This window comes from Pituophis catenifer, unplaced genomic scaffold, assembly GCF_029215685.1.
Source record: "Pituophis catenifer annectens isolate HBS135680 unplaced genomic scaffold, rPitCat1.0.hap2 SCAF_2, whole genome shotgun sequence".
Taxonomy (NCBI): domain Eukaryota; kingdom Metazoa; phylum Chordata; class Lepidosauria; order Squamata; family Colubridae; genus Pituophis; species Pituophis catenifer.
In genome coordinates, this window is record NW_027256882.1 from 265,670,100 (window position 1) to 265,697,893 (window position 27,794).

The 27,794-nt window shown below is 34.6% G+C and overlaps 1 protein-coding gene across 1 annotated transcript in view; it reads left to right on the forward strand.

Annotated features, from left to right (window-relative positions):
* The window catches only part of ADAMTS6 (ADAM metallopeptidase with thrombospondin type 1 motif 6), a 96,071-nt gene that overhangs the window by 29,031 nt on the left and 39,246 nt on the right, over positions 1 to 27,794 (forward strand). The window contains exons 7-10 of the mRNA XM_070935857.1: positions 475 to 518; positions 6,950 to 7,055; positions 13,833 to 13,979; positions 17,402 to 17,543. Coding sequence (XP_070791958.1) covers positions 475 to 518; positions 6,950 to 7,055; positions 13,833 to 13,979; positions 17,402 to 17,543 — 439 coding nt within the window. The remainder of the gene's footprint in view (positions 1 to 474; positions 519 to 6,949; positions 7,056 to 13,832; positions 13,980 to 17,401; positions 17,544 to 27,794) is intronic.

Sequence of the window (27,794 nt, forward strand, 5' to 3'; positions counted from 1 at the left end):
ATTATTTAATATGGCTCTGCTTTAGATAATACATACATTAAAAAGTAAGCAAAATGTGAAATAGTAAGATAAAACATTACCACTCAGTATTCTAAAATATTTAGGAAGGAACAGGTTGAATAGATTTAGAATAATGATTGTTTTTCTTGTTGAAATACTAATATTTTTAAGACATATGGCTATAACTTCCTAACAAAATGATATGTTGTTTTTTAAGGCCAGAAATTACAAAGGTCCACTTTAACCTCTTTTTCTTCCTGGAAAGTCTCTCTATGGCTTGAGACCAGAGGCTATGAACATACTGCAGCTTGTAGTTTATACAAGATTGTAGGGCTGACACTCCAGCTGGCTGCACATAATTACAGTGATTGTAGTCTGACAACTGGAGTTTCACTACAGAAATGTGATCAATATTTAAAAACAGAACTGCTAAGAGGAATCTATTATAAATATATCTATTTTCATTCTTTACAGATATGACATCTGCACGTATAAAAACAAGCCTTGTGGAACTCTGGGTAAGGTTCATAGTGTAAGCTAAATGAGTATTTATTCTTTAAATGTTTCTATAGATAAGATGGCTTCCCTATATTTACCTGTTTACATAAAGATAGATTTCAAAATATATTTTACTTTCAAAAGGGAATTTTTAAATTTTATTATTTGTTATTTTCAATAGCTGGATTACTTTAAAAGTCTAGAACAATATTTCTCAACTTCAGCAACTTTAAAATCAGCGGGGATCTGCTTTCAGAATTCCCCAGCCTGCAGTGGCTGAGAAACACTGGTTTAGAAATAATCAAAGCAACATTAAGTGGAAAAGGAAGCTTATAATGCTTTCTTCATCATGAAGATTAGTCTGATACATTTCACAGAATACAAAATGAACCCCTAGGAAAGACAGTCAGAAATCAAAATGTACTTTGTAAAATTGTTATGTTTTAGAAAATATGAACAGCTGATGATTGCTGTGGTGTCAAAGCTTCCCTAATGTGCTAGCATTCATAAAGTATTCAGAAAACTTGCATGCATTGTATATTTACTTTGCTTTGCTTTTAAATTATAATTTGCCATCCGAATGACTGAATGATTCTGAAATGTCACTTCTGTTTATATTCAAGTATATGTGGGCAGGATAAAAAAATCTGTTTCTGGACAGATTTTTGTCCCTCTCCCTCATTTCCTTACTTGGGAAGTCGTGTCTGTCTAGCACCTGGCAAAATACATGGGCCAGGTGGTGTGATCTGAATTTGAACTCTGCATTCAAACCTAAAATCTTGTTCAGAATTTTCTAAGAGCCACTTAAATACATGAAAAATTGAAAAAACAATTCCTTCTGGTATATGGAAAGAAGTTCACAAATTCGATCTCTGCAGGATTTCACTATGTTCAGAGAGCTGCATTATTACTATCATCTTCTATTAAATATCCTGAAAGCTGAGTGCAGGAGTTACAGTACTTGATGATTAGGATATGAGTCGTCCACATTCACAAAATTGTCATCCCTTCTCCTTGTCATTTGGAGCATGGGGCAACTAGATTGCAAATGGCAGGAATTCCCATACTGAAACTGGATAGAAAAATGAAGAGGAGTCTACAGGCTTAAATAAAAACAGTGGGATAGCAGTAGCAAATCTCCAAAGTCAGCAGAAAGAAGGTAATATTCTGCCAGATACATAAAAACATACATGTTCCTTTGCTTATCTCTGAAGTTGGAACTGGAATATTATTTTGTTGATGACTTCATGCTGTGTTCCAGAGGCACTTGTCTTCCTATTTCATCCTGATATAAGAATTCTATATTAAATCCCACTGTGATGAACCTAGGGGTAAATTAAACTATACTTCATTCACAGCAGCCAGGATTAATTCTTTATTTACTTCATCATTTACCATTATTTAAACCATCTATTAACAGACTTAAAGGATAATTATAAAATGTATACAACATTAAATTAACAAACTGCTTAGCATCACACCTTTACTGTTCTGTTTTCTTTGCACTGATAAGAGAGAGGGCAGAGCTTTATGTATGCATATATTGTTAATGCTAGCTAATATGAGGTAGTTTGGTATATGAAAGATGAGAGTAGAAGATCTTTTATCAGTTCCTATTACTAATATTAACTAGCCGGATATTTCAAAAATTGGATTTAAAGAACCATGCATGTATGTATCTTTTGGCAGTAGTATTCACTATATCAGCTTTATCAGCTTTTGTTCATTTAATGTTCTATTTTGTTATCACAAGTAATAGCTGTTCATGTACACATTTATAATTATATTATAGCATTTTCTTGTAAAATATTGTACAGTGTAAACTTATACAGATAAATAGATATGTTTATTACTTTATTTGCCAGCAGAAATATTACACGAATCTATAGAGAAACCCTATTGAATTTAACAGGATTTAGCTAAGTGTATAATACAGGTCACTGTTATTACTGACTAATACTTAACAGAATATGTGTGAATATTCCGGTTCTCACTGTGCAGTTCACTTGTTTTGTATTATATTTGCTTTACATTTCATAATGCCCCATTATTTCTGCTAATGCAGATTTCTTTAGTTATTTTAAGGACTTCTTATAATTCCTTGCAATCCATTAAGACACTGAATAAGTTACATAATACTGTTGTCTAGCCAAGTTGCCTCATTTTATGTTTGCATCCAATATTTTTGATATAAGGTTCACATTTTCTCATGCTATTGAATTTCATGCTATTATCTTGATCCAAAATTGTTAACTGAATTTTGATTCTTTCTATTCTATTGGCCATGTTATCTAGTTTTGATGAGCAATCTGTCTATTATTTTATCTAGGTCACTTATAAAATCTTGACTTGGACAATACAATACAAGCAAGGCAAGAATTAATTGGCTATTCCTTTATCAGTAGAGTTTGTTTTCCATTCAATAGCATGTTAAGAGAAAGTCTGTATTACTGAACTTCTGGCTGGATAGCCTTTAGTGTACTACAACAGTAACATCTGGTTTGCAGTCCTAAATTTATCCAATGCTTTTTTATTAGATATAATTTCAATCCAAAGCAGATGAGAATGTAACTGAATTGATGTGTGTCAGTATTTTGTCTGTCACGTCATGAATATATGCTTTTGAAATTCCAACAGCTCTTGAAATGAAATAGGTAGTCTAAATGTTTTGTATGTTTTGCACCAGTATATGCCTTCCTCTTGAGTTGTTGCTAAATCGTTCCTATTCATTTGAATCTAAGTATCTTCCTGTCCTGTTTCTCCCCTGAAAAGAGGACTGATGTTTGTTCTTTAATTTCAGAGACACGAATGTTTCCCCTTGTTTGTGTGTAAAATATTTCTACTTCATTCTTCTTCTTTATTTTATTCCTCTTTCTTGCAAACTACTAAGGTTTACTGGCTCTCATCTAAAAGTGATATATCCCTCCTTCCTGATAATACAAAAGTTCAAAAATGTATCTCAAGCTCTTTGTTTTGCAGCCCAGAGGACATGACCTGTTTTGCAGATCACTAGATCTGCTTCCTCAGTGTACTTGTATAGAATCATAGGACTGGAAAAGCACTTGGTGGTCTTCTAATCCAACTCTCTGCTCAAAGCAGGAATCATCATGCCTTCTTGGACCAATGGTTGTCCAATATTTTCTTGAAAATCTCCAGCAATGGAGCATCCAAAATTTCAGAAAATTTCCACTGCTCAATTGTTTTTACTGTCAGGAAATTCCTCCTTATTTCCAAATTGGAGCTTCCTCTGACAAGCTTCCAACATTGCTTCTTGTCTTACCTTCAGGTCCTATGGAGAATGACTCAATATCCTCATGCATGCAACCCTTCAAGTATTGGCCGATTGCTATCATATCTCCCTCAGTCTTCTCTCCATTAAGTTAAACATACCTAGTTTATTTAGCTATTCCTCATAAGATTTATGAGTCATAAGTCATGGGCCTGGTGGCTCAGCAGACTAAAAGCATTGTGATTAACACCAGCTGTCTGCAATTACTGTAAGTTCAAATCTCACCAGGCTCAAGGTTGACTCAGCCTTCCATCCTTTCTAAGGTAGGTAAAATGAGGGCCCAGTTTGTGGGGGCAATAAGCTGACTTTGTATAAATATACAAAAGGATGAAGGCTATTGCTTAACACATTGTAAGCTGCCCTGAGTCTCCGGAGAAGGATGGCATATAAATCAAATTAAAAAAAAAAAAAGATTTAGCTTTCAGACCTCTTACCTTTGTTGCTGGAATCTCCAACTAGACTGGGAGGATGGATCAAGTGGGGGCCAAGTTTAGAGTAATTATACTGCGGTAAGTAGTAAGAAACAGACCTCCTCAGAATCCTTGAAGCCTTAACTTGCCATTCCCAAGGGAACACAATCAATCTGGTGATATTCTTGTAACCTAGTTGACTAGCAATAAGCTACTGTTGATACTCTTTATGAGTGGTTTTGTTTGTTTTTGCCTGGCAGTTTGCTCTTCTCTACACACTTTCTGAGGCCTTTTTGGTATTCATATGACCAGAATTGGATGCAGTATTCCAAATCAACTATAATAGTGCAGTACAGAGTAGTGCTATCAGTTCCCTTGATCTTGATACTTTCCCCCTGTTGATGCAGCATAGGACTGCATTGACTTTAGAAGATATTGAACCTTGGTGCATTGAACTCTACATCTTCCCTGCCTAATTTCTACATATAACTCAATTGCTCAAACCAAGAATCAAGAAACTTTTCACACAGCGTTTCTGCTCTAATTATATCTGCCAGCTGTGATGACATCTCCCACATGCCTTTAGAGTAACAAATTAAATCAGTAGACTTAGAGCACTTCCTCCATACTGCAGCAGCCTTTAGTAGATCCCAACCCTTAGTGTAATATTTAAAAAGTACATAATGGGGTTTTAAAACACCTATTCCATGTATTTTATGGTTTCTGAAGTTTTTATACTATAGAAAACTTTGGGATAAGACTGCATAAATGATGATCCTGGAATTACACAGGATCACCACCGAGAGTTGGAAGCTTTTCCATGGCATTGTACAGGAATTACAGACTCCTAATTGCCAAAGATGTCCCTCTGGAAAGAAAAGCTACATATTTCAAGAAAAAAAACCCCATCAGAGTCCCAAGAAAAAAAGTACATAAAGCAAAAAGAGGGAAGAAACAGAATTAAAGTTACAGTGGCAAAGTTCAGAACTTTGCAGAGCAGCCGGAACAGAGAAAAAAAAATAGACCTAAGAGGAAAGATAAAACAATAGTCTGAATAAAGAGGTTTAAAGCTGATCATTTGTTGGGTTTGTTGGGTTTTTTTTTAGCATGATTATAGGAATTATTCCAGTCCTCAGCTATAAATGTGAATTGTATTCATTATATTCTAAAAGTGTTAACAATATTATTTGTACTGTAGAAGAAAAAGGCATCAATTCATACTTTTGTCACAACGGGTAGAATTTAGAAAATGGAATGCTATCGTTATGTTGTTATCTTTAAAATTATGGGAAGTAAAACATGATTGTAACCTTTTTCTATCAGAAATTACAGTTGGTTAAAAATAATTTCCATCTACTTTAGCAAAGCTTGTTTTGATTATTTTATTTTGCCCTAGTCTGGAGCCAGTGACTGCTATGTAAACCAAACATATACTTGAAGATTAAACATCAGACTATCTTCATTTCTAGTTCCTTTCGAATTTCCGGGAAGCTAATAGAAATCATCTCTCTATATAAAATTCTTTAAAACACATAAAATTAGGTCAGCTACAGATAATAATGCCATACATGCATCCAGTTAACAGCTTTTTGCATACTGTAATTATAATCAAGACAACTAAGGAGTTAAAAATGGCTAACAGAGAGGATATATGTATGGTTGAGGTAAAAATATTTTCTAACTTGTTTTATACCAGTTATACTAGTATTTCCTGGTATTTTATATATACCATAGCATAGCTTCCATAACTGAGCATGCTAGTTGAAGCAGATAGGAGAGATAGTGCAGAACATCTGCAGAGACCAGTTGGAATCCTGAATTATAATAATCTTCCTTCTGCCTCTATAAAGCTAGAGTGAAGTCATGAAATACTTGTGATGTATTCCTATAGAAAAGAAGTATCCAATATTATTTTTATTTCTTTTTTTCTTTACGAACACAATTGAGTTCTAAAATTATTCTTTTTATAGTATTCTGTAACAATATTTTTGCAGCATACATATAATCCTTAGGGGTGTACATTAATGTTTTTTCCAGATAAGCATATAGTACTCTGAGAAATATATCAGTAAGGCTGCAGCAGATCCATTATCAGTAGTGATAATTGATTAGTCCTGCATTAAAGTATATAATGTACAGTACTCCATATGTAAATGTCTGAAGCTTTTCATTCATTTTAGATTTTTTTAAGGCACATATTTCATGCTGTAATAAAAGAAAAACATGATAGTGAGTACAAATTAATGTTTCTTTCTCTGCAATTGATGTACTGAGGGTTATTTTTCTCTCATAAAATTTCTCTAGAATATATCACTTGGGGATTTTTGGGTAGCTAAAATGTTACTTGTATGTTTTATGAACCCACTAAACTTAAAGCCATTCTTTTTGGAAAAGTAATGTGGATACATTTTGCTTTCTGCAACCTCAAAAATGTTAAAATAAAAATGCTTGCTTGAATTCCCTCTCTTGGCTCAAGTTACTAGGTGGTCCCAAGTTACCAGAAGTAAAATTTATAAATCTAACCCCTAGTCTAGACATTTTCCAGCAATGACTGCAGTTCAAAAAATATTAATGTCTAGCCGGCAAAGTGAAGTTCCCCCCAGTGATTTTGCAAGGACTAAAAAGTTAACCTTTTGCCAACTGCTGCTTTTAGGCATGGAGGTTATTAAAAATAATCCAGGCATTTATAACTAAGGCTTTTAAGACTGAAACACGTTGGCATGACCCTTTGTGTCTCCTTTTGTTTGTTCAGGCTTGGCCTCTGTTGCTGGAATGTGTGAGCCTGAAAGGAGCTGTAGTATTAATGAAGACATTGGCCTTGGCTCTGCTTTTACCATAGCCCATGAGATTGGTCACAAGTGCGTATATTTTTAAACTTTTAATACATTTAGTTTAATTATCTTAATTTGCCCTCTTATATTGGCTGCCTTACCTGTATCCTGATTATTTTTGTTGTTGTTTGATTTCATCAACCATATGATCTTGAAAGAGCTATTACTGCAGCACATATATATTATTGATGTGAAATTACTTCTAGTTGCGTCAGTTTAGCATAAAATCACTGTTACAGTGTATCGCTATAATAGCACAAAGTAAACCATATAAGCATGGAATAATACTATGCAACCATTGTACAACTATGCTGTAACAACAGTACAGTTCAGGATATATGTTTTGAGACTGAACTCAAAAATTGTTGCTTACCTTTTCATTTCAGAATCAGATTATATAGTACTGCTTATAACACAGTGTTCAATTGGAAACACATTGAAAACTGCTTTAACCATGATTTACATTAACAAATCATTTACATGATTTAATCACATTATTTTAAACTATTTTCACTGTAGGTCCTCACTTTTGCAATACCAGGATCTCCTAAAATGAATGAAACTAAAGTTAACAATAGACCACTTATTGTAAAATTTAAACTAAATATCATGGGAGTTTTTGAACTTTGATGCCCTCTATTTATTGCAGACATGTGCAGTCAAAATGAACAGAGTTTAGACGAAGTTTTGATAATACTCACCCTTGATCTGCACAAACCAGATTAAATGTTTTAATTCATTTGAAACTTCATGCAAGCATAGTCATATTAATGATGGGGATGTCAAAATGTGTCCTGTAACAGAGTGAACTTACCCATGTGATACACTTATCTAATCCAAAATGGAACCAAGTGCAAATAATGCAAGTGCAAAGTGTTTTGTCATTATCTTTGTCATTATGGTTTGTACCAGATGCTTAATCTGAGAAGGCATGATCCATAGTTTGAGAATTCTGTTGCAAGGTTCATTTTGATTCAGTCCAGAAATGGGAATTACAGCCAGATTTACTCAATTGCTAGTATTTGATGCCAACATCTTGCTAACACCTAGAATTCAGGAACAAGAAGCAATGGCTTTTAAGAAATCTGTATGTTACCATACATAAAACATACAGCTTGCTACCTACAAATAAAATAAAATAAAGAGAAATCTTGCAGTGTTTAGATCAGCAATGATAGTTTAATTTTAGCTAATGTTTTAGGACGAAAAGTCAACTGAAGCCAAATTTTGTGGCATTAATTTTTTACACTTTGGAAGTCATCTTGGCATAATGAACTGTTTCTTCAAATAAAAAACAAGTCACTACAACCATTCTTAGCAGCTTACTATTCTATTGTTACATTTGATACTCAGGGCAAAATGACAGTTACAATCTAATACACATTTAGAGAGCAATAAGTGTCATTGAATTTAGTAGAATTAATTATATATGTAGAAATTACACAGTTGAAACTCATCTTGCGTATTCCGTTCTTTTTTCTGTGATTTCAATATATTAGTATGTATGTGTATCTCCATTTCTCTTTCCGCACTATTTTGATAAAAGTAATAAATCTCTAGCATGTCTTTCTTTTCTTCTTTTTACAAATCTAAACACATTTAGGAATATGTTACCATCTTTTAAATGATGAAACTAAACAGATTTCAATAGTTGTTGCAAACTGCTTCAAGGAATTATATGCTAGATTTGTTATGCATTTTATTTTAGGTCTTTATTTATTACAAGTAATTTGACATACAGTGTAAACATTCCTTAAAATGTCAGAAGAACATATGCAGGACTGGGATAAGGAGGTATAATGAATGAAAATAGTATTTTTTTAATAGTTTCTCCTCTATGCTGGTAATTCATCTCAGAAACTGCAAAGCAAAACTTGGATATCTGGTATTAAGAGCAAAGTTCAGTTCCAATTCTACATCCTTTCAGTTCTGACATAAAGGAACATATGTTGGTGCTAAAAAGCAATAAATATGCAGATGTACATGGAACGATAAACAGAGAATGGGAATGACGGATTTCAAGTGGAAATCTTTATTGTGCACGTTTCCATGCATCATTATGGAGCGGAATACTTGTTCTAGTTCAGATATGTTGAAGGTCGGAATTAATATATTATTCTAAGGGAGCAACAACAGCAAACCAAAAGAAGGAAAATGGAAAAGATGGGAGTTATAGCAGTGTGACCAATTGTTTGGAATTATTTCCAATCAGATAATCTAGCGCAGAGATATAAATTAGTCTCTATTTTTCTCCTTTCCATATTGTAATATTTTCGATATATATGTATTTTATGCCTGGAAAAAGTATTTATTTGGATACACGGAGGATCTTTATTTAATGAATTTCTTTCCCATATTTCTGTTTGTTCCAACATTCTTGATAACTTATACAATACATACTCTAAAAATAACAAAATAATAGAGTTAAAATTAAAATAACCAACAATTAGAAGCTTGATGAAAGACATTCTAAGAGCCAAACATAACTTTTTAGGGAGAATATCTCATTACTAGAGAGACCCAAAGAATAAGACCCTTTCTCATATATATGATGATGAAGCTTCTAACAGAATGGACAATCTAAATTCCAGAGCATTTTCATAAATGAAGATGCAGTACCACAGATAATTAGGCTTTAAGTCATTTAGAATCATAAGACTAGCACCGATCCTTTTAACTGTGCCCATTAAGCAATTGCTAGCCAGTGCAGATATTTTAATTAATTAATTAATTAATTAATTAATTAATTAATTAATTAATTTGTTCAACTTGTATGCCACCTTTCTCTGAAGATTCAAGGTGGCTTACAATGCATTTAAAGACCATATATAAAAACATTAAAAATTAAAACATTAAAAACAATTAAAACCCATTCACACCATTCATGGCCGGATCTCGCCAGATCGCAACAGCGAGATCAACGGCCCCAGACCTTCCGGAAAAGCCAGGTCTTCACTGCTTTTTGGAAGGCCAATAGAGTGGGGATGGTCCGGATCTAAGGAGGTAACTGGTTCCAGAGAGCTGGGGCAGCCACAGAGTAGGCCCTCCCCCATGGGCCCGCCAGCCAGCATTGTTTAGCTGATGGGACCCGGAAGAGACCAACTCTGTGGGATCTTACTGGTCGCTGGGAGCTATGCGGCAGAAGGCGGTCTCAAAGATAACCTGGCCCTGAGCCATCTAGGGCTTTAAAGGTAATAACCAACACTTGAATTGTGCCCGGAGACCAATAGGGAGCCAGTGCAGCTCGCGGAGAATTGGTGTAATGTGGGTGTACCTAGGTGTACTCACGACAGCTCGCGCAGCTGCGTTCTGGACCAACTGTAGTCTCCGAACACTTTTCAAGGGTAGCCCCATGTAAAGCATGTTGCAATAATCTAACCGTGAGGTGACAAGGGCATGAGTGACTGTGAGGAGAGCCTCCTGATCCAAGTAGGGTCGCAATTGGTGCACCAGGCGAACCTGTGCAAAGGTCCCCCTAGCCACAGCTGACAGATGTTGCTCTAATCTTAGCTGTGAGTCAAATTGCGAGCCCGTTCTGAGGGGGACAATTTCTCCCCCCCCCCAGAACCAAGGATGGACAATCAACATAGTCTTTAGGAGGCAATACCCACAGCCACTCAGTCTTGTCTGGGTTAAGTTTGAGTCTGTTGACTCCCATCCAGACCCTCACGGCCTCTAGGCACTGGCACATCATATCCACCGCCTCACTAAATTGACGCGGGGTAGAGATATTCAGCTGGGTATAATCAGGGTACTGCTGATACCTCACCCCGTATCATCGGATGATCTCACCCAGCAGCTTCATGTAGATGTTAAATAGGAGGGAGAGGACCGAGTTCTGAGGCACCCCGCAAACGAGGGGCCTAGGGGTCGACCTCTATCCTCCTACCAACACCGACTGTACCGACCAGAGAGATAGGAGGAGAACCACCGTAACACGGTGCCTTCCACTCCCAACTCCCTTAGTCGTCCCAGAAGGATACCATGGTCAATGGTATTGAAAGCTGCTGAGAGGTCAAGTAGCACCAAGATGGAGGAATGACCCCCATCTCAGGCTCGCCAGAGATCATCCATCAGCGTGACCAAGGCAGTTTCTGTGCTGTAGCCAAGCCTGAAGCCAGACTGAAAAGTGTCTAGATAATCCATTTCCTCCAATGACCGCAGGAGCTGAAGGACCTGATGGAACTTAATGGAACTTGTCTTGCTTTAGTCAGCAGTCTTCCGCTTCATTTTTCACCAATTACAATTTGTAGACATTATCAAAGGTGCATAAAGCACAGTGTAGTATCTTGAGAAGACTGTGATTAAGACATGAATAATTTTCACTGTCTGTCTAGTCCAGGAAGGCTTATAGCATCCTAGCCATAATAGTTGAAATATGCTCTGTGCCACAGGTGCCATCTGTAAATTCAGTGATAGCTGGTGGAAAAGTGCTCTTCCAATTCCAAACTACATCTTCCTGGGGGAGGGCCATTCATCCAGATCAAGTTTTACTTTAACCACATAATTGGACTTGTTATACCGTATCCAGCCCATTATTGATATTCAAGGATACTGATTGCCTTGACATTAGAAGGCAGAGAGCACTGGATTTGGTATCCTCATCATACTGATGGCATCTATTCCAAAGACCAGAACTACTGCACAATGAGCTCAAATCACAGTTTTGCCAAAAACCCCATGAGGACACTATGGGAATGGAAGTAAAAGCCGACAGGAGAACTAGAAAAGTCATACTCCCATTTGCTTTCTGGGGTTTCAAAGTGTTCAGCAAAAAAACATGGAAGAAGGAAAGGATTTAACTATGGTTTCTGTTACAAAACCATTGTTTTCTATGAAGTTTAAATTCAGCCAATTTTTAATAACACTTATGAGAGTGGAATAACATCTAGCAGAAATATTTGTAACATGATGATTAATGACTGTTAAAGTATCTCAAATATTAGAACAAGATGACAAATTGTAAAAGGAAGACATTCTTGAGTTACTTATATTGCTGTAGTCCAATTTACTTCAGTCCACTGAAATAAAAGAAGAGATCAAATAATACATATGACATTCAATACACTGCCAGTTTAGGTTTTATCAAAAAAAGTTAAAGTCAAGTGTTTTGGAAGCCAATATGCATTTGGGACTGTTATGTCTGGGAATGCAATCTTGAAAAAGAAAAATTGCCCTTCATACAGCAAATAGGAGTAAAAAAAAATACATACTCACATTTTTGTTAGAATCAGTGAGTATTTTCATGCTACCTTTTTTAGTGGAGGAGACTATTTTTCTATATTAAAAAATAGAAAGGCACTTCTGAATAATTTCAAATGATATATATTGTTTCAATTAATTTGAAATATTAACTAGGGTTTTTTAAAATTTCCTTTTAATCACTTTATATTTCTTGATTTGTTTTTCCCTTATGTGAAGGTTCTAAAATGGTAATCTTTGCTGGCATTAAATCAGATAGGATTATGTTGTAAATATAGTGAAATTTGTACAGTGAAACGAACGATATAGACCAGGGGTGAAATGCTTCCGGTTCGGACCGGCTCAGGCGAGTAGGTAGCGATGGCGGCGGGCAGTTCAGAGAACTGGTAGCAAAAATCCCTGCCCCCGCCTCCCATGCCCAGCTGAGCCCCCCAATCATCAGAGCCTTTTTCTTCTTCAGGCAACTCAGCTTGGATCGCCAGAGCCATGTAAAAGAAAAAAAGTTTCTTTTTTTCTCCCCCCCATCCCACCCCTCTCCCAGCCTCCAGCTTGTTTACCTTAGCTGCTGATCGCATGACGATTGCAATCCATGCATCAGCAAGCAACTGAATTTCCCTACCTGCAATCGAGCTCATCGGTGAGCAGCTCTTTCTGTCTGCCTGCCTTCCTGCCTAGACTTGTGGACTTCAACTCCCAGCAAAGCTGGCTGAGGAATTCTGGGAGTTGAAGTCCACAAGTCTTAAAATTGCCAAGGTTGGAGACCCCTGTTCTATTGGGTAAGTTTTTTTCCCCTTTGGGAGCTTTAAAAAAAATAGTTAATTGGGGTTTTTTTTAGTTCTTTTTTAGACCTAGCCATTTAAAGTTTAGAAAGTTTTAAATTTAGCTGCTTTTTTATAAAAATAAATTAAAATAAAATAATATTTGTGCAGCTTTTTGAGATTTAGTGTGTTTCTGTAGTGTTTCACTCTAACTACACAAGCACACAAAATCTCCACAAAGCTGTATGTGGAATTTTGTGTGTGTAAAGTGTGAAAGTTGGTTTTTTGGGCTTTTTGTGGCTGTGTGAGGTTCCTGCTTGTTGCAGGGGCCATTTTGGGTCTAGCACAGCTGCTTTTACATTGTGGGTGAGCCAGTTGTGTTGTGTTGTGTGTGTGTAAAGTGTGAAAATTGTTTTTTGGGGCTTTTTGTGGCTGTATGAGGTTCCTACTTGTTGCGGGGGCATTTTGAGTCTAGGACAGCTGCTTTTATATTGTGGGTGAGCCAGTTGTGTTGTGTTGTGTTTTGTAGGTTAAAAAAGGGCAAAGAAGTGACATTGACTTGGCCACGCCCACCCAGTCACCTTACCACCAAGCCCCGCCCACTAATTAAGCCACGCCCACAGAACCGGTAGCAAAAAATTTTAGATTTCACCCCTGATATAGACATGCTAATAATTTTGTGCTAATAGCTCTCTTATGTAACTTACTTATATCCCTTTATTTACTTCTCATTCTCTCAGAACATTTTTCAGTATTCAGTTGATATGAACTTTTATACTGTATTGTTACATTTGCTGTCTCATATAAAAAATAGTTTCTCTTCCCTCCTTATTCTTTCTGATAGTTTTGGTATGAACCATGATGGAATTGGAAATTCTTGTGGGACCAAAGGTCATGAAGCAGCAAAACTTATGGCAGCTCACATTACAGCAAACACCAATCCCTTCTCATGGTCAACTTGCAGTAGGGATTATATCACCAGTTTTTTAGAGTAAGTATTCTCTCAAAGCAATAATAAATTGGTGGGGGGTTTCCACCCATATTTATACCTTGCTAGTGTGAATAACAATGCTAGAGAACGTGTAGTCATAAGCCCCAATCCAGTAAAGTATGTAGAGTGGATGATCAGCACTTTCGGATTCGCTCATACTATTTAGCTGTACAAAATCAGAAAATAGAATGGAGTAGAAAACAGGAATCACTACAAAATATCATTTAGGATGAACATATTAAGTGTTAATACTGACAGTGCTGCCCATCATAACGCAAGAACTCCACCTTCAGGTCTTGGATGTCATTGTTCTCTTATTCTGCCCTCACTATATATAGACTTCATATGTCATGTTGTGAAAGACTTGTTTTGCCTCTTTATTTAACATGATTACTTCATTCATATGATTAAATGACATTTGACTTTGTATATGATGATGATAAAGTGTAGTGTCTTCTGTAATGTTTGATAAAAGTTGCGTGTGGAGAAAATTTTAGTAAAATTTATTTCTAATTAAGCATTGATTTTGGGGACAGAATTGAATTTATTAATAAAATAGGTGTTGTATACTTTGGAATAAGAAGCCAAATTATATCATGGGTTTTAGAAAACATTTTTTTCCTTAAACATTCATGATTGATAATAAAAGAGAACAAAAAGAGGAGAAAGCTGACGGAGGTGGGCAGACAGGAAAGGATGAAATAGAGCTGAAGAGAACATACTGGGACTATTGATGAAGTTGTAAGCAGGGCAGTAGTCAACATTGGAGAACTAGAGGAAGAAAAAAAGCAAAGAAGGTAATCTTAGTGAGAAAAACAGAAAAGAACACCCAGGAACTCTTTTTTTTTTTTTAAAGATGGCTAGGTATGTTTTGCCCTTCTGGTAGTTAATAGAAATGAAATGATAAATTTATATCTATTTTTAGATCCTTTTTCACAGATCACTAGGGTTAATAATAGCAGCAACAAAATGTAACTTTCCCCTACTTGCTATAACTTAGGTTACTGTAAAGAAAATCCTTTGGGGTGTGGAATACCATTGGTTTCATTTAGTCTTGCTACCCAACAAAATATTCCCTGGCTCCAATTTCTGTAACTCAAAGTAGATTGTTGTATCAGATCTCTGGTTAGTTGTGTAATATGTTATATGTGTACCCGGTTTATCACTACTTTTTTGTTTTTACCCTTTGCAGTCAAATACATGTCACCTGAAAGAATTATTGTAGAAATGTTATATTCCAACAGAAGAGTATATTTAATAGATCCAATAAATTGAACTGTGAAGTCCTTGGTGTTCTCTAAGCTTGGTTATTTGCTTGCAGATATCTCATTACCTAACATTTTATGTTACCTAGTTGGGTAATGAGACATCTGCATGTAAGCAATCAAGCTCAGAGACCACTAAAACCAAAGAAAAAATCCTGTGAACTATCCAAAAGGTGATTTTTCAAGAGGCAACTGGACTTTCTGGTTTTTCTTTGAAGATGTTTCACTTCTCATCCAAGAAGCTTCTTCAGCTCTGACTAGATGGTGGAAATTGCACCACTCACTGGTATAGGTATGTGGACAATATTTGGGTCAAGATCAAAACACAGGAATTGGAAGCATTCACCAAACATATCAACTCTGTGGATAGATATATTAAATTCACATGGGAAGATGTTAAGGAAAATAGTCTAGCCTTTCTGGACTGTGTGGTAAACATTAAGGAAGACAGAAGCCTTAACATTGAAGTTTACAGAAAACCCACTCTTACATTTTGATTCCCATCATCCACTGAACCACAAAATGGGAGTCATCAGAACCCTACATCACTGAGCTGAAGGCCTGTCTACCAGCAAAGATGGGAAAGAAAAAGAACAAAAACACATCAAGGAAGCACTCAGAATGTGTGGCTATCCCAAATGGGCCTTCATCAAATCTCAAAAAAAGACTATACAGGAGCTCCTCCATAACAGATAATGAAGAGAACAATAAATGAAGCAACATGGTCATTTCATACGTTGCAGGCATATCGGAAAAGCTCAGGAGGATCTCCAGACAACATAACATACTGTACATGCACATTTATTTTATTTATTTTTATTTTATTTTGAATTTGTATACCGCCCTTCTCCCTGAGGACTCAGGGCGGTGAACAGCCAAGTAAAAACATCAAGTACAAATATTAAAATACAGTTAAAATATACATATATAAATTTGGCCCCATTAATTAAAAACAATAAACAAAACACTTAAAAACACTTAAAAAATTAGGCCAGCCCGGCTTGCTGGAAAAGGAAGGTTTTAAGGGCACGGCGGAAGGCACTGAGGTCTTGGATTCTCCTTATCTCTGGAGGCAATTGATTCCAGAGGGTAGGTGCCCCCACAGAGAAGGCCCTGCCCCTGGGGGTCACCAGCCTGCACTGTTTGGCTGATGGCACCCCGAGGAGGCCCTCTCTGTGGGAGCGCACGGGTCGATGGGAGATCGTCGGTGGCAGCAGGCGGTCTCGAAGATAGCTAGGCCCTATGCCATTTCACATTTCAAACCCAAGAATACTTTAAGGCAGAAGCTTGTCCACCCCAAAGATAAAACATCCAGACAAAAACTGGTATATGCAGTACAATGCAGTGAGACATGTGTAGATTTGTACATTGGGGAAACAAAAACAACCACTTCATAAGTGCATGGGACAACATAGGAGAACAAACACATCAGGACTAGATTCAGCAGTCCATCTGTATTTAAAAGACACAGGCCACTCTTTTGAAGACAGCAAAGCCCACATTTTGGACAGAGAGGAACGCTGGTTTGAAAGAGGAATCAAAGAGGCCATTTATGTCAAAATTGAACAGCCCTCTCTCCACAGAGGGGGAGGGATAGGACATCATCTATCTCCCATCTACAACATAGTCCTTTTAACAGTTCCAAGAAGGTTCCACACACATTTGCACCACTCAAGTGACCCTGATGACACAGATAAACTTCCAGATAACCTTAACGACTCGCTAAAAGAATGCAAATGACCAGCTGTCTGCAAGGAGTATAATTCCTTCCACTCCCCACCATCCAGTCAGAGCTGAAGAAGTTTCTTGGATGAGAAGCGAAATGTTTTCAAAGAACAATCAGAAAGTCAATTTTCTTCTTGAAAAAGCATCTTTGGGACAACTATGACCTGGATGACTGAGAATCTCCATAGACATCCTGTGAACTACTAATCATTGAGGGGTACACAAAATAACATTTTTATGAATATCTTGAAAATGAGTTATGAAAAGTTATGAATTAATGATCCATAATAAGAAAGCATTTCTACTTTCTATAATACACATGTATTTACATAGCTGTAAATGTGGTTCGGACTTTAATTTGTCTTCAGATCATATAAATCTTTCACCTTTTTACTAAAGAATAGTATTCCTGGATTTTTTTATGTTGGACAGTTCAGGCCGTGGTACTTGCCTTGATAATGAACCTCCCAAGCGTGATTTTCTTTATCCTGTGGTGGCCCCGGGTCAGGTGTATGATGCTGATGAACAGTGTCGCTTCCAATATGGAGCTACATCACGTCAGTGTAAATACGGGGTAAGAGCTCTAAATCCTTATACTATATTAACTGTCCCAAGTAGTCACTTATATATATTTCATCCTCACATAAAAGTTTATTAATATATAACTGTTAACATAGTTTTCTACTAGTAATTTGATTGTATTATTGTTTCAAATAAGGAACATCAGTTTTTTATGCTGCATCTTTTGCTTGAGTTGTTTGTATATATTCTATACCTAAATGTTTGAACTGAGCATTTTTCCTCAAAATCAGTTGGATAATCTTAGAGTTTTAGCTAACTCAGAACACTCAGTTACCTGTAGAAATGCTGCTAATGACAAGGTTTAATGACAATGTTTAAATATAAACCTCAGGATACATCTTTCTTTAATATAAAACAATTTTGTATAGTAAACAGTTTTAATTATGTTATGTATTATACTTTTTTGCTTTCTGTCATGGCATTATTATTAGTGACTGTGTGATTACCATTATTATTGTTAACCACTGTAATAATGAGTTTATTAAATTCATTATTACAGTTATTATAATTGAGTTGGGTTGTGAATGTATTCCATCCCTTTTATTCTTTAATAAAAGAATTGTTTATTTTATTTATTTTGAAAATGCCATTCAAAAATTCTGTGCGTCTTCCACATGCATTAAAAACCAACATCCAAATACAGTTAGGTTATAAAAAAATCATTAATACAAAATAAACTTTTAGTTATTTTGCTAATACTTAAGAACAGCTTGAAATAGTATTTAGTGGTTTTTATAAGCTAAAGCATCACTTACAATGATTCTGTCACCAGTAGGGTTTACATATGAAAATGGTATTGAAATGGTATTTTGTAGATTTGTTGCCAAGTTACATATTATTTTATATCCTTTTTAAATAAAATATTTTTTGAATGATAGTGTTTTGTCAGGTCTAAAAACTACATATAATAATTTACCTAATCATTTGCAATAATCACTTCTTTTAGAACCACAGTACAAAAGGAATTCATTTTTAATATCCCTAGGGTGATAAGCACAATATTATTCTTGGGATGAATTTTGGCAATTCATATAGCAATGGATTTAAAAGTTTTTTGTGGTTGGCTGACTTAACTGTTAGCTTTTGATTTTTTCAACAAAAAGCCTGTATTGTTTCTGTTTAAGTTTCTTCTTTCTGTTTCTGTTTCTGTTTTTCTTCTCTTGATGTCCGCATACTTTCATAAACTCTTTTCACTTAGCTATCCCATTTTAGGTATATTTAATAATAGAAAGATGTAGTCATTTGACTTTATTACATGAAGTATCAACATGAGGTATGCTTGACTTTGAAAAATCAGCCATGTGTATATTAAAATAGTCTATTTTAAATAGACTTTTTATTAGCTTCTCAAATAGTGCATTTATCTGGTTTTATCTTTGCAACAATTTTGTCAGATAGATAAGATTTTAAAATTCATAGTTGGTACAAGATTACCCAGTAATACGCATAGTGTGTGATCTAAACTAAATTCCCTAGGTTCTAGATTGACACTGTTAAGTATTGCACTCTGAATTCTATATCTATATCAAGAATTCTTCTTCACTAATTTTAAACTAATAAGAGATTAAAAAGATAATTCTTAACTGATGTTGGTACAAAAACAACTCACATTAGAATGGTGACTTGTCTTAATTGGATATTTGCATGTTGATACCTTCTTCCAAGAGATTTATAGTTTCCCTATAGCTCTTTTTTGCAGAGTTTTATGTGGCAAGGACCAATGCCTTTTTTCTTCAGCTATGTTTTCTACCTTCCTATTCAAGGTTTTCTGTCCAACTATCTGAAACGTAGAAGCAATACTTAGAATGGAGACTAGTGGTCAGTTCCTGGAGTTCTTCATGTTTTGACATTATTCATTATTTTGAAATGACATTACATTATTTTTTAAAATGAATTGGGAAGTTTCAGCACAAAACACAATGACTAGAATTTGCACCTGAACAGCTCCCTCATAACATATCTTGCTCATCTTGAAAGAATTTAGTAGCTGTTTATTCATTTATATGTCCAATACAAATTGCATATGTTGACATCTAAATGACTTGGTATCTAGATATACGAAACAGTCACTTCCTGCCCACAAATTAAGGCCACAGATTAATTGCACCATTTAAATTGTCATTGTCTCCATCTGAAATATTGCTTATATGAATAACAGATACTGGCAGTATCTTCTCAGCTATGAATCTTCCTTGAGAAGGCATTCCCAGCTTCAGCTTCATTGTTTTTTGTGCCAGATAAAATCTTTATTATCCATCTGATGCAATTAAAAATAAATAAACCCTTTTGGTGTACTAGAATTTGTTGATGAACATTTAAACTGAATATTTACCTGCTGCTTCTTTTTTCTTATTGTTATTGCTTCAGCTTCTATTTTAATTATACAAAATGATTTCTACAAGCATATGAACTCTTAAATAAAAGAATTATGAATTGAGTCAAATGAACCACGAACCTAGTTTATTTCAGAAATCTAGAAATAAAAAAAATACTGTATCATATAACTTTCCAGGGATTGTGTTATTTAGGCATAATCTCTGAGAATAACTAGAACTTCTTCACTTGTAAAATTGCTGTATAGATCTTACTTTTATCTATGAAAACTGTCATGGAGAACAGTTGATTGATTACATAATCACTTTTGTTTTTGTCTCTTAGCAACCACATAGTTAGATTTTTTTCCAGGAAAAATAGTTTAATACCTAAGGTAATTTACCTGTAATATAGTTAATGTTCATGATTTCTTTCTTTTTTCTTTTTGTTGAATTACTCTATAGTAATACAGGATTTGGAGATTTGAAAAGCAACCAGTACTTTCAGCACTGCTGCTATAACAACTATTTACTGATTATAAATTTCTTTAAAAATACAGACTGAAATGATATGATCTCAAGGATGCAATTAATGACTTTAATGCAGTAAAATATAAAAATAAAAAACTGTAGCCCATCTATGTTATATTATATCATTTTATTCATTAGGCCTGTGCATGCACACTTCAAAAACAAAATGAAAGAATTACTCCAGATTTCATACAAGCATTCTGCTGCATTTTAAATGAGATGAACTTTGTTCTGACTTTGCACAAGCTGCTGTTGGTTAAACAGCATCCTTTTTTCAGGTTGGCACAGAATCCCAATTATAGACCTGGTAAGGTTGAAGTGTATTAACGGAAGGTAGAAAAATTGGGTTAAGAATTATCCGGCTCAGAACAAGTGTGTTTGTTTTTGCTTGCTTTGGATTTACAGACTTAAAGTTGAGATGTGAAATGTATTTTTAGAACTAAGTACTTTACGCATATGGTCGACTTCTTATAGTACTTTTGACTATCTGTAAAACTTTACAATTAGTACCGAAGTTGACAGTAGTGTTTGGATATTTCTATTTCGCAATTCTTTTATAGTACTTTTCATAGGCGATTGGCAGGTTGTATGTGTGAACTTCCATATATTATTCTTAGCTCCAGATATATTTTTTATAAACATATATATATTTGTAGTGAAATCAGAAATACAGTCTAATCCTGTAACAATCTATAATATCAGGTATTTTATATGTCTTTGTTAGTGTTTGTAATTTCCAAATCAGTACAATAGTGCTACCTAAGCAAGGGAAATTATGAAGATTATTAATAGAGATGCATGCTAGCCCTGAAAGCATTCTTCTCTAGATAATTAACATGAGTAAAATTATTCTGAAATGAGACAGACCAAGTCAGGAAACAAGCTTCACAGGAACTGTAGCTTACTTTAATATTGAATTGATTATTGAAAAACTGACAAGAGTTTCCCTCTCCTTTCCTTATATACCCAAGAGAATCAAGATAGGTTAGACTTGAATTTAGAATAGAATAAATAGAATAGACATCCTCTTTCCTTTCATGGGTAAACTGATGTTTTTGTAATGACTGCTACATCTTTTCTTCAAAGAGAATTTCCATATTTCTTTATACTAGAGCTGATAGATAGAAGCATTCCTGGTTGCCGGATTTTAATTTTCTTACAAAGTCCTACATGTATCAAATATTTAGAAAAAGAGAAATGATCACACAGAAATTTAGAACACGACAACTTTATATACTTCTAATTCAACAGGCAAAAGGGCATCTAAAGTTGAAGATGTTCAGGTATGATATCATTGGCCAATATTTCTTGTTTCAGTGGCTAAATGTACTGAGAACATTATGAATTTTGCATCCACAAGCCCTAGTAGATAGACAGGGATGTACTCTAAAATAAAACACAGGGTTGTATCCAATCTACCACTGAATCATTTTCATAAATAGAACAAGAAACAAAGTATTTTTAGTAACTCCCTTCTTCCTATAGCCTACTTGGTACCTTTTAAAGGAACATAATTGATGAAATTATTTCCTTTGATGAAATCAGTGCTGATATCTGGGATGGTGCACCAGCGTGCCTACCGTCCCTGTCCTAACATACCTTTTTACTTACTCTTTTCATGCATTCAAATTATGTTTATACTTTTACCTGTTATCTTATATATACTTGACAAAATAAATAAAAAATAAAATAAAAATAAAATAAAATAAAATAAAATATTGGACCAGATTTTCGGTGGTGATATAGAATTATGAGGACCTTGTAACTCTGGAATAGGGATTTCTAGCAAGGGCCTAAGGGTCAAATGGTTCTAGACAATATAGGAAACATAAAAGACAGATTCTTTCCACTGATCAATGACAAATGAGCATTTGAGAAATTTATATTATATTGCTACTCTACTGATTATTGGCTTTGGCCAGTAGCAATTACCCAATCAACAGGGAAATTGATAATGCAGATGTTTGGATGCTGCATCAACATTTCATTTTAGATGTAATCAATAAAGTTGAGGCCACACTTTCTAAACAAATTTAAGTTTCCTTTGCCTCTTCCCCTATAAGTGGTATCAGCAGTGAAATGCACTTACTTTCGCTGCCGGTTTGGGAGTGTGAGCGCATGCTTCTCTTCTGCGCATGCGCAGAGGGTCAAAAACGGGATGTAATGACGTTCTGGTGGGTAGGCGGAGCCTCCCACCACCGGTGCTACCGGTTCATGTGAACGAGATAGATCCGGCTGGATTTCACCACTGAGTGATATGGAGAGCCTAGATCAGTGATGGTGAACCTTTTCGGCATCGCACATGTGTCTGGGCCACAACCAAGAAGTGGAGATACCCAGGGTGCATATGCGCACCTGAAAATGAACTTTGGGTTTCAGCTACTGAACTTCCGGTTTCAGCCAGCTACTGTTGCGGGTTTCTGGCGCGCATGCATATGCAACGATCAGCTGGCCAGCGCACATGCTCACGCAGGAAAACAGAAGACCAGCTCTTCCAGTTTCCGGCACTGCTGCATGCAAAAAGACCAGCTGATTGTTGCATGCGCATGCACACCAGAAACCCAGAAGAGGAACGGGTGACACCAGGCAAAATGGCTCCACGTGCCACTTCGGGTACGCCTGCCATAGGTTCACCATCACGGGCCTAGATTTTTGCATTGTTTGCTTCAGGATAGTGCTTTCAATTCCTTGAGAAAGTTGTTGTGAGTTCTACATAGTCAAACAATTATAGATCCATTTTGAAGTCTATTTCTACTAAAATTATTGTATTAATTAAAATTATGTCTTGACTTCCCTTTGATGATACCTAGTAGTTTTTCCTATTTATCTTTTATTTCCTGTCTCTGAACTTTAGGACTGCACTAAAGAACTTCAATCTACACTACTGCTTCTGTCATAGCTATCTTTAAAAGGACCAATCAGGTCTACTAATACACTGCATAGATATTTGAGGGTCTGAAAAAGAGTCTTGGTAATGATCACATCAGTTTGGATTACAGTAGCAAGTTTGGTTGCTTATAATGCAGGCTAAGTCTCAGATGCTAGACAGTTGATGAAGGTTGTAATAAGTCACGGCCTAGAAAGAAAAGCTGAGTGATTCACAGATTTGCTAAGGTTCAGATAAGCACCCAATATATAGGAAAATAAGATGAGAATATGATTTACTTTATAGTTGGAATTTTAAATTAGATACTATAAAACCTTCAGCATGTATGAATTGATAACATGCTGCATCGCTTCATAATGAGCATTTATGAAAATGGAGCATTAAGATTTGTGATTTTTGGGTGCTTATCTGAATCTAACTGAGGTTCATATATCTTTAATATTCACCCTCATATATATAAAACACAATAGCATGAAACAACAGAGGGTGGAAAAATACTAGCTGGATATTTTTGCAGCTTTGAATTGGAAATATAATATCCAAGTATTTTTTTTTTAATGCTCTGTTTTAACAAATGCTCATCAAGAGGTGCAGCATATTAAAGATTAGCATATACTGAAGGAATATTTTAAGATATTTTAAAAGTAAACTGCAATAGTTTTCCAATGATAATTATGTTTTTATCATTTATTTCTCTTCTTATTTTCTTAATATTGTGAATAAACAATTTGTACATCTTTTTATCTTATACTAAAATTTACATATGGGAAATAATACAGCATGTTATTCATCATACAAATAATAATAAATGGAGGGGTTTGTTATATTACTTATATTATGCAGGAGCTTTAGAGATTATTTAATATACCTACTTGTAAAATTCTGCATGACTAATGGAAAGAGGCTCCACAATATATAACATAAAAGCAAAAAGATAATTTGATTTGCTGTTTTTTTTCTCTAGATGGGTTCAGCTTTCTTTAATTTACTGCAAATACAAGCTTCCGAAATCCAAACTGAAGTCATGGAGCCCTAAGATACACCGTTACAGGTTGTGATCTATCTTGTCTTGATCTTGTGAAAGGCTACAACTTCAGTTTATGTTTTGATTACAATTGCCCATATTTCTCAGAGATATGTTTGTTTTTACAAATGCAGGTTCTGATTTTGAGCTGATTTTCTAGGTTTCAAATTTTGTTTTCTTTGGGACAACAATTTTTAACTAAATTACTCAGAGAATAGGATTAAAATCTATTTGAAGACAGTGAGTGAATTTCTACTAGACATTGGAAATAACAATGAATAAAATTACTTAGAATGGCAGTGGTGAATCAGAATTTTAATTTGAAAATGTAAGCTTTCTTGATCATTTTCATTCTGGGTCTCATCTTTTTAGGCTACTCAGATTATTTCCGTAATACATTATTAAATTAAGTCCTATTGCATTGTTATTGGTACAATAATATGTAATCAAATTTAGGGTATTAAATTTAGGGAATAATACAACTTCATAAGCACAAACAAATCACAATGATTATTTTAAACATGTCTAAAACTTGCCTTTTCCTCAAAAATTTGCATAAAATTGTTAATATTGCTATAAAATGAAAATATCCTAGTGAATATTGGTTTCATATGTTAAAGAATATATATTATTTGTACCATTTAATGAATTCTGACTTACATTTTGCTTCCAGTTAATTATTCTATAATATTCTTACAATATCTACTGAGCAATGAACTTAGTCATGATCAACAGTTGTCAACTCAGTGATGATGTAAAACACAAATTTATTGTATTTATAGATGACTAACTGATTTCATTAGTGTTGGAATAGCCTTTTTGTTGGCACAAAAAATCCTAGAAAAATATTAGTTTTGTTACCTGAAATTCTAACAAGGCTTACAGGAATGGAACCCAACTCACTCTGAAGAGATTTTCCAAAGAATATTTGGAAGGTTTTTTACTGATACATGATTTTTAATAGATTTATTTATATATTTTTTTTAAAAAAAGCTTTTCTCAGAATATAAAATATAGAAAGTAATATTTTTGAATTCCACATTTTAAGGCAGGATCCTTTTTACTTCTTTATTATTATTTTATTATTTTAATTTGTGTCCTACTTTTCCATCTCCAGCATGCTCAAGATGTCTTAGTACAAATTCAAAACATTTAAAAACTTATTACTGTATAAAATGTAATGGTATATGGGAATGACTTTGGGAGATGGCGAGAAGAGATTGGCCAAGGGAACAATGAGATAAAAGGCAATTTAGTCCACACCAGGAATAAGGGCAGGGCAAACAGCTCAGAAAGAACATTCTCCAGTCGTAAGATTTTGTTAATGTAAAATTCTACTTTACAATAAAATAGAATTCGTTCAACTGGCCGTATTTCCTGTCTGGTCTACCTTGCAAGACTGACACCAATCTTCCAAGTCTGAAAGTACATTTCTCTCCCTCTTTTTACAGCCTAAGAAACCTGGGAGGGTTACTTCTGAGATGCTTACTTACCCTGCCTGCATTCCTGCTGTAGGCTAAGTTGCCTTTTATCTGACCTTTTGGCTGTGTTTCTTCTCCCTGTTTCCCATGGTTATTCCACTTATCATTACATAAAAAGCGCTAGATAATTTTCAGATCTAAGGTAAGGGAAAACAGAAACGGTGAATCAGTTAGGATGTTTGAAGTAATCCTTAAATTCATCTTCATGCTTCCAAATGTTTTAGTACTAAATGTTTATATGACTTAACAAGCAGATGCATTATTTAAAAAAATATCGGGGAAAAGTGAGAAAGAACTACTGTATTCAAGAATGTTATGTCTTTAATAATGCAATGCAATATTATCTGTGGCAAAGTCAGCACAAAAGTATCCTTTTAAATCTTGCTTTGAAAGAAATCTAGATAGTATATTAGTGAATGAAAGTATATAATTAAGATACAAATTTAATAAATAATTTATTGTTAATCTAAGCATGTATTACAATACAAATTGTATAAATAATTTGCAGGCAAATAAATCCTATTGAATGACTTAAGTATGAAGGCAAGCTTGCTATTCTACAGAGAGTCCTCGATTTATGACTGGTTACTTAATGATCACTTGAAGTTACAATATCTAGAATTGTATCTTACATGTATGTAAGAGCAGTAATTTAGTTGTTAAAATTATTGTAATAGCTAAAATAAATAAAAACAGGTAATACTTTATTATCTCACACAATAAGATACTTGATTATCCTGTATTTCTCTTACCAATTAAAGAAAACCCAAAACACATATATTAAAAGTTGCATATAATAATAACTATTTTAATGTTTATTTTTATCTGTGAAATGTAAATATACATTTTTAAACTTTTTGTTTTTCTCAAATCAGATATCAAATGGAATAAATGTAATATTTAATATTGATTTCAATTAAATTGAATTTTTAGGCTATTTGTAGCATTGTTTACTTATTTGGATTTAAAAGCTAAAATATCTCTTAGCAAGAATTCTCTTTTCTTGTGTCCTTAAACAAAGTCCCCTTTTATTTAATATAACAATATAATGTAATTAATCTTAAACTTTTTAATCAAATATATTTCAGACAATGCAAGAAATATGATTGGATGCTAACATTTGACAATTAAAATCTTACAAGTTACATAGATGTTTTTATGAGCAAACACTATTTTAATATAGTAAGTCAACCAGTCTTGCTTATTGTACTTGGTATTGCCTAGTAAGTTGAACATGTACCATAGTTCTCAATATTTTGATACCAAATATCAACTTTTTTCAACAGAAATTCTTTAGTATTTTCATCAGAAATTCTGAAATATTTCTTTTTATATCCTATATTTATTATGAATTCTGATTTTGCAGTCATAAAAAAACAAGAAACATTATTATAGAATATAGTGAATTTCCTGATTTGTAATTATAGATTTGTTCACAGACCAATTTGCAACTGCAAGCAACTGCAAGTGGCATGATGGTAATAAATGAGAACTGAAGGCTTTTAAGTGAGAAGATTCAGTCTGTGCTATCCAACTTGCAAGTTAAGCTATTTGGGAAAACCTAAATGATTCAGATGAAGCAGGATGCAGCTCCATTCTGTCCTATGCAGGCTAAAATCTCATTCATTTTGCTGGATAGATGAGATAGAAAACTGAGAAGTTTCAAACTGATACAACAAATACCTGCTCCATGATCACTGTTAACAGCATGCTAATAGAAATGGACCGAATCTTGACACCAATGAAAGGCTTATTCAGATAGCATTACTTCATTCCCAATTCCCACAAATTCTGACTTTGAGTGTGATACTGAACTATTTACCCTATAAAAACATAATTGAGTACAGATAGGAGGCAAGAACACAGAAAGGAAGAATCCACTATCTGCAAGGAGAATCTCATAGGGTAAACAGAATAGGTCATAAATAATATATGATCTTGAAGTTTCAGTCTCAGTAATTAGGGCTGATAAGATGCTGTCTATGCTTGGTCAAAAGCTGAGATCATA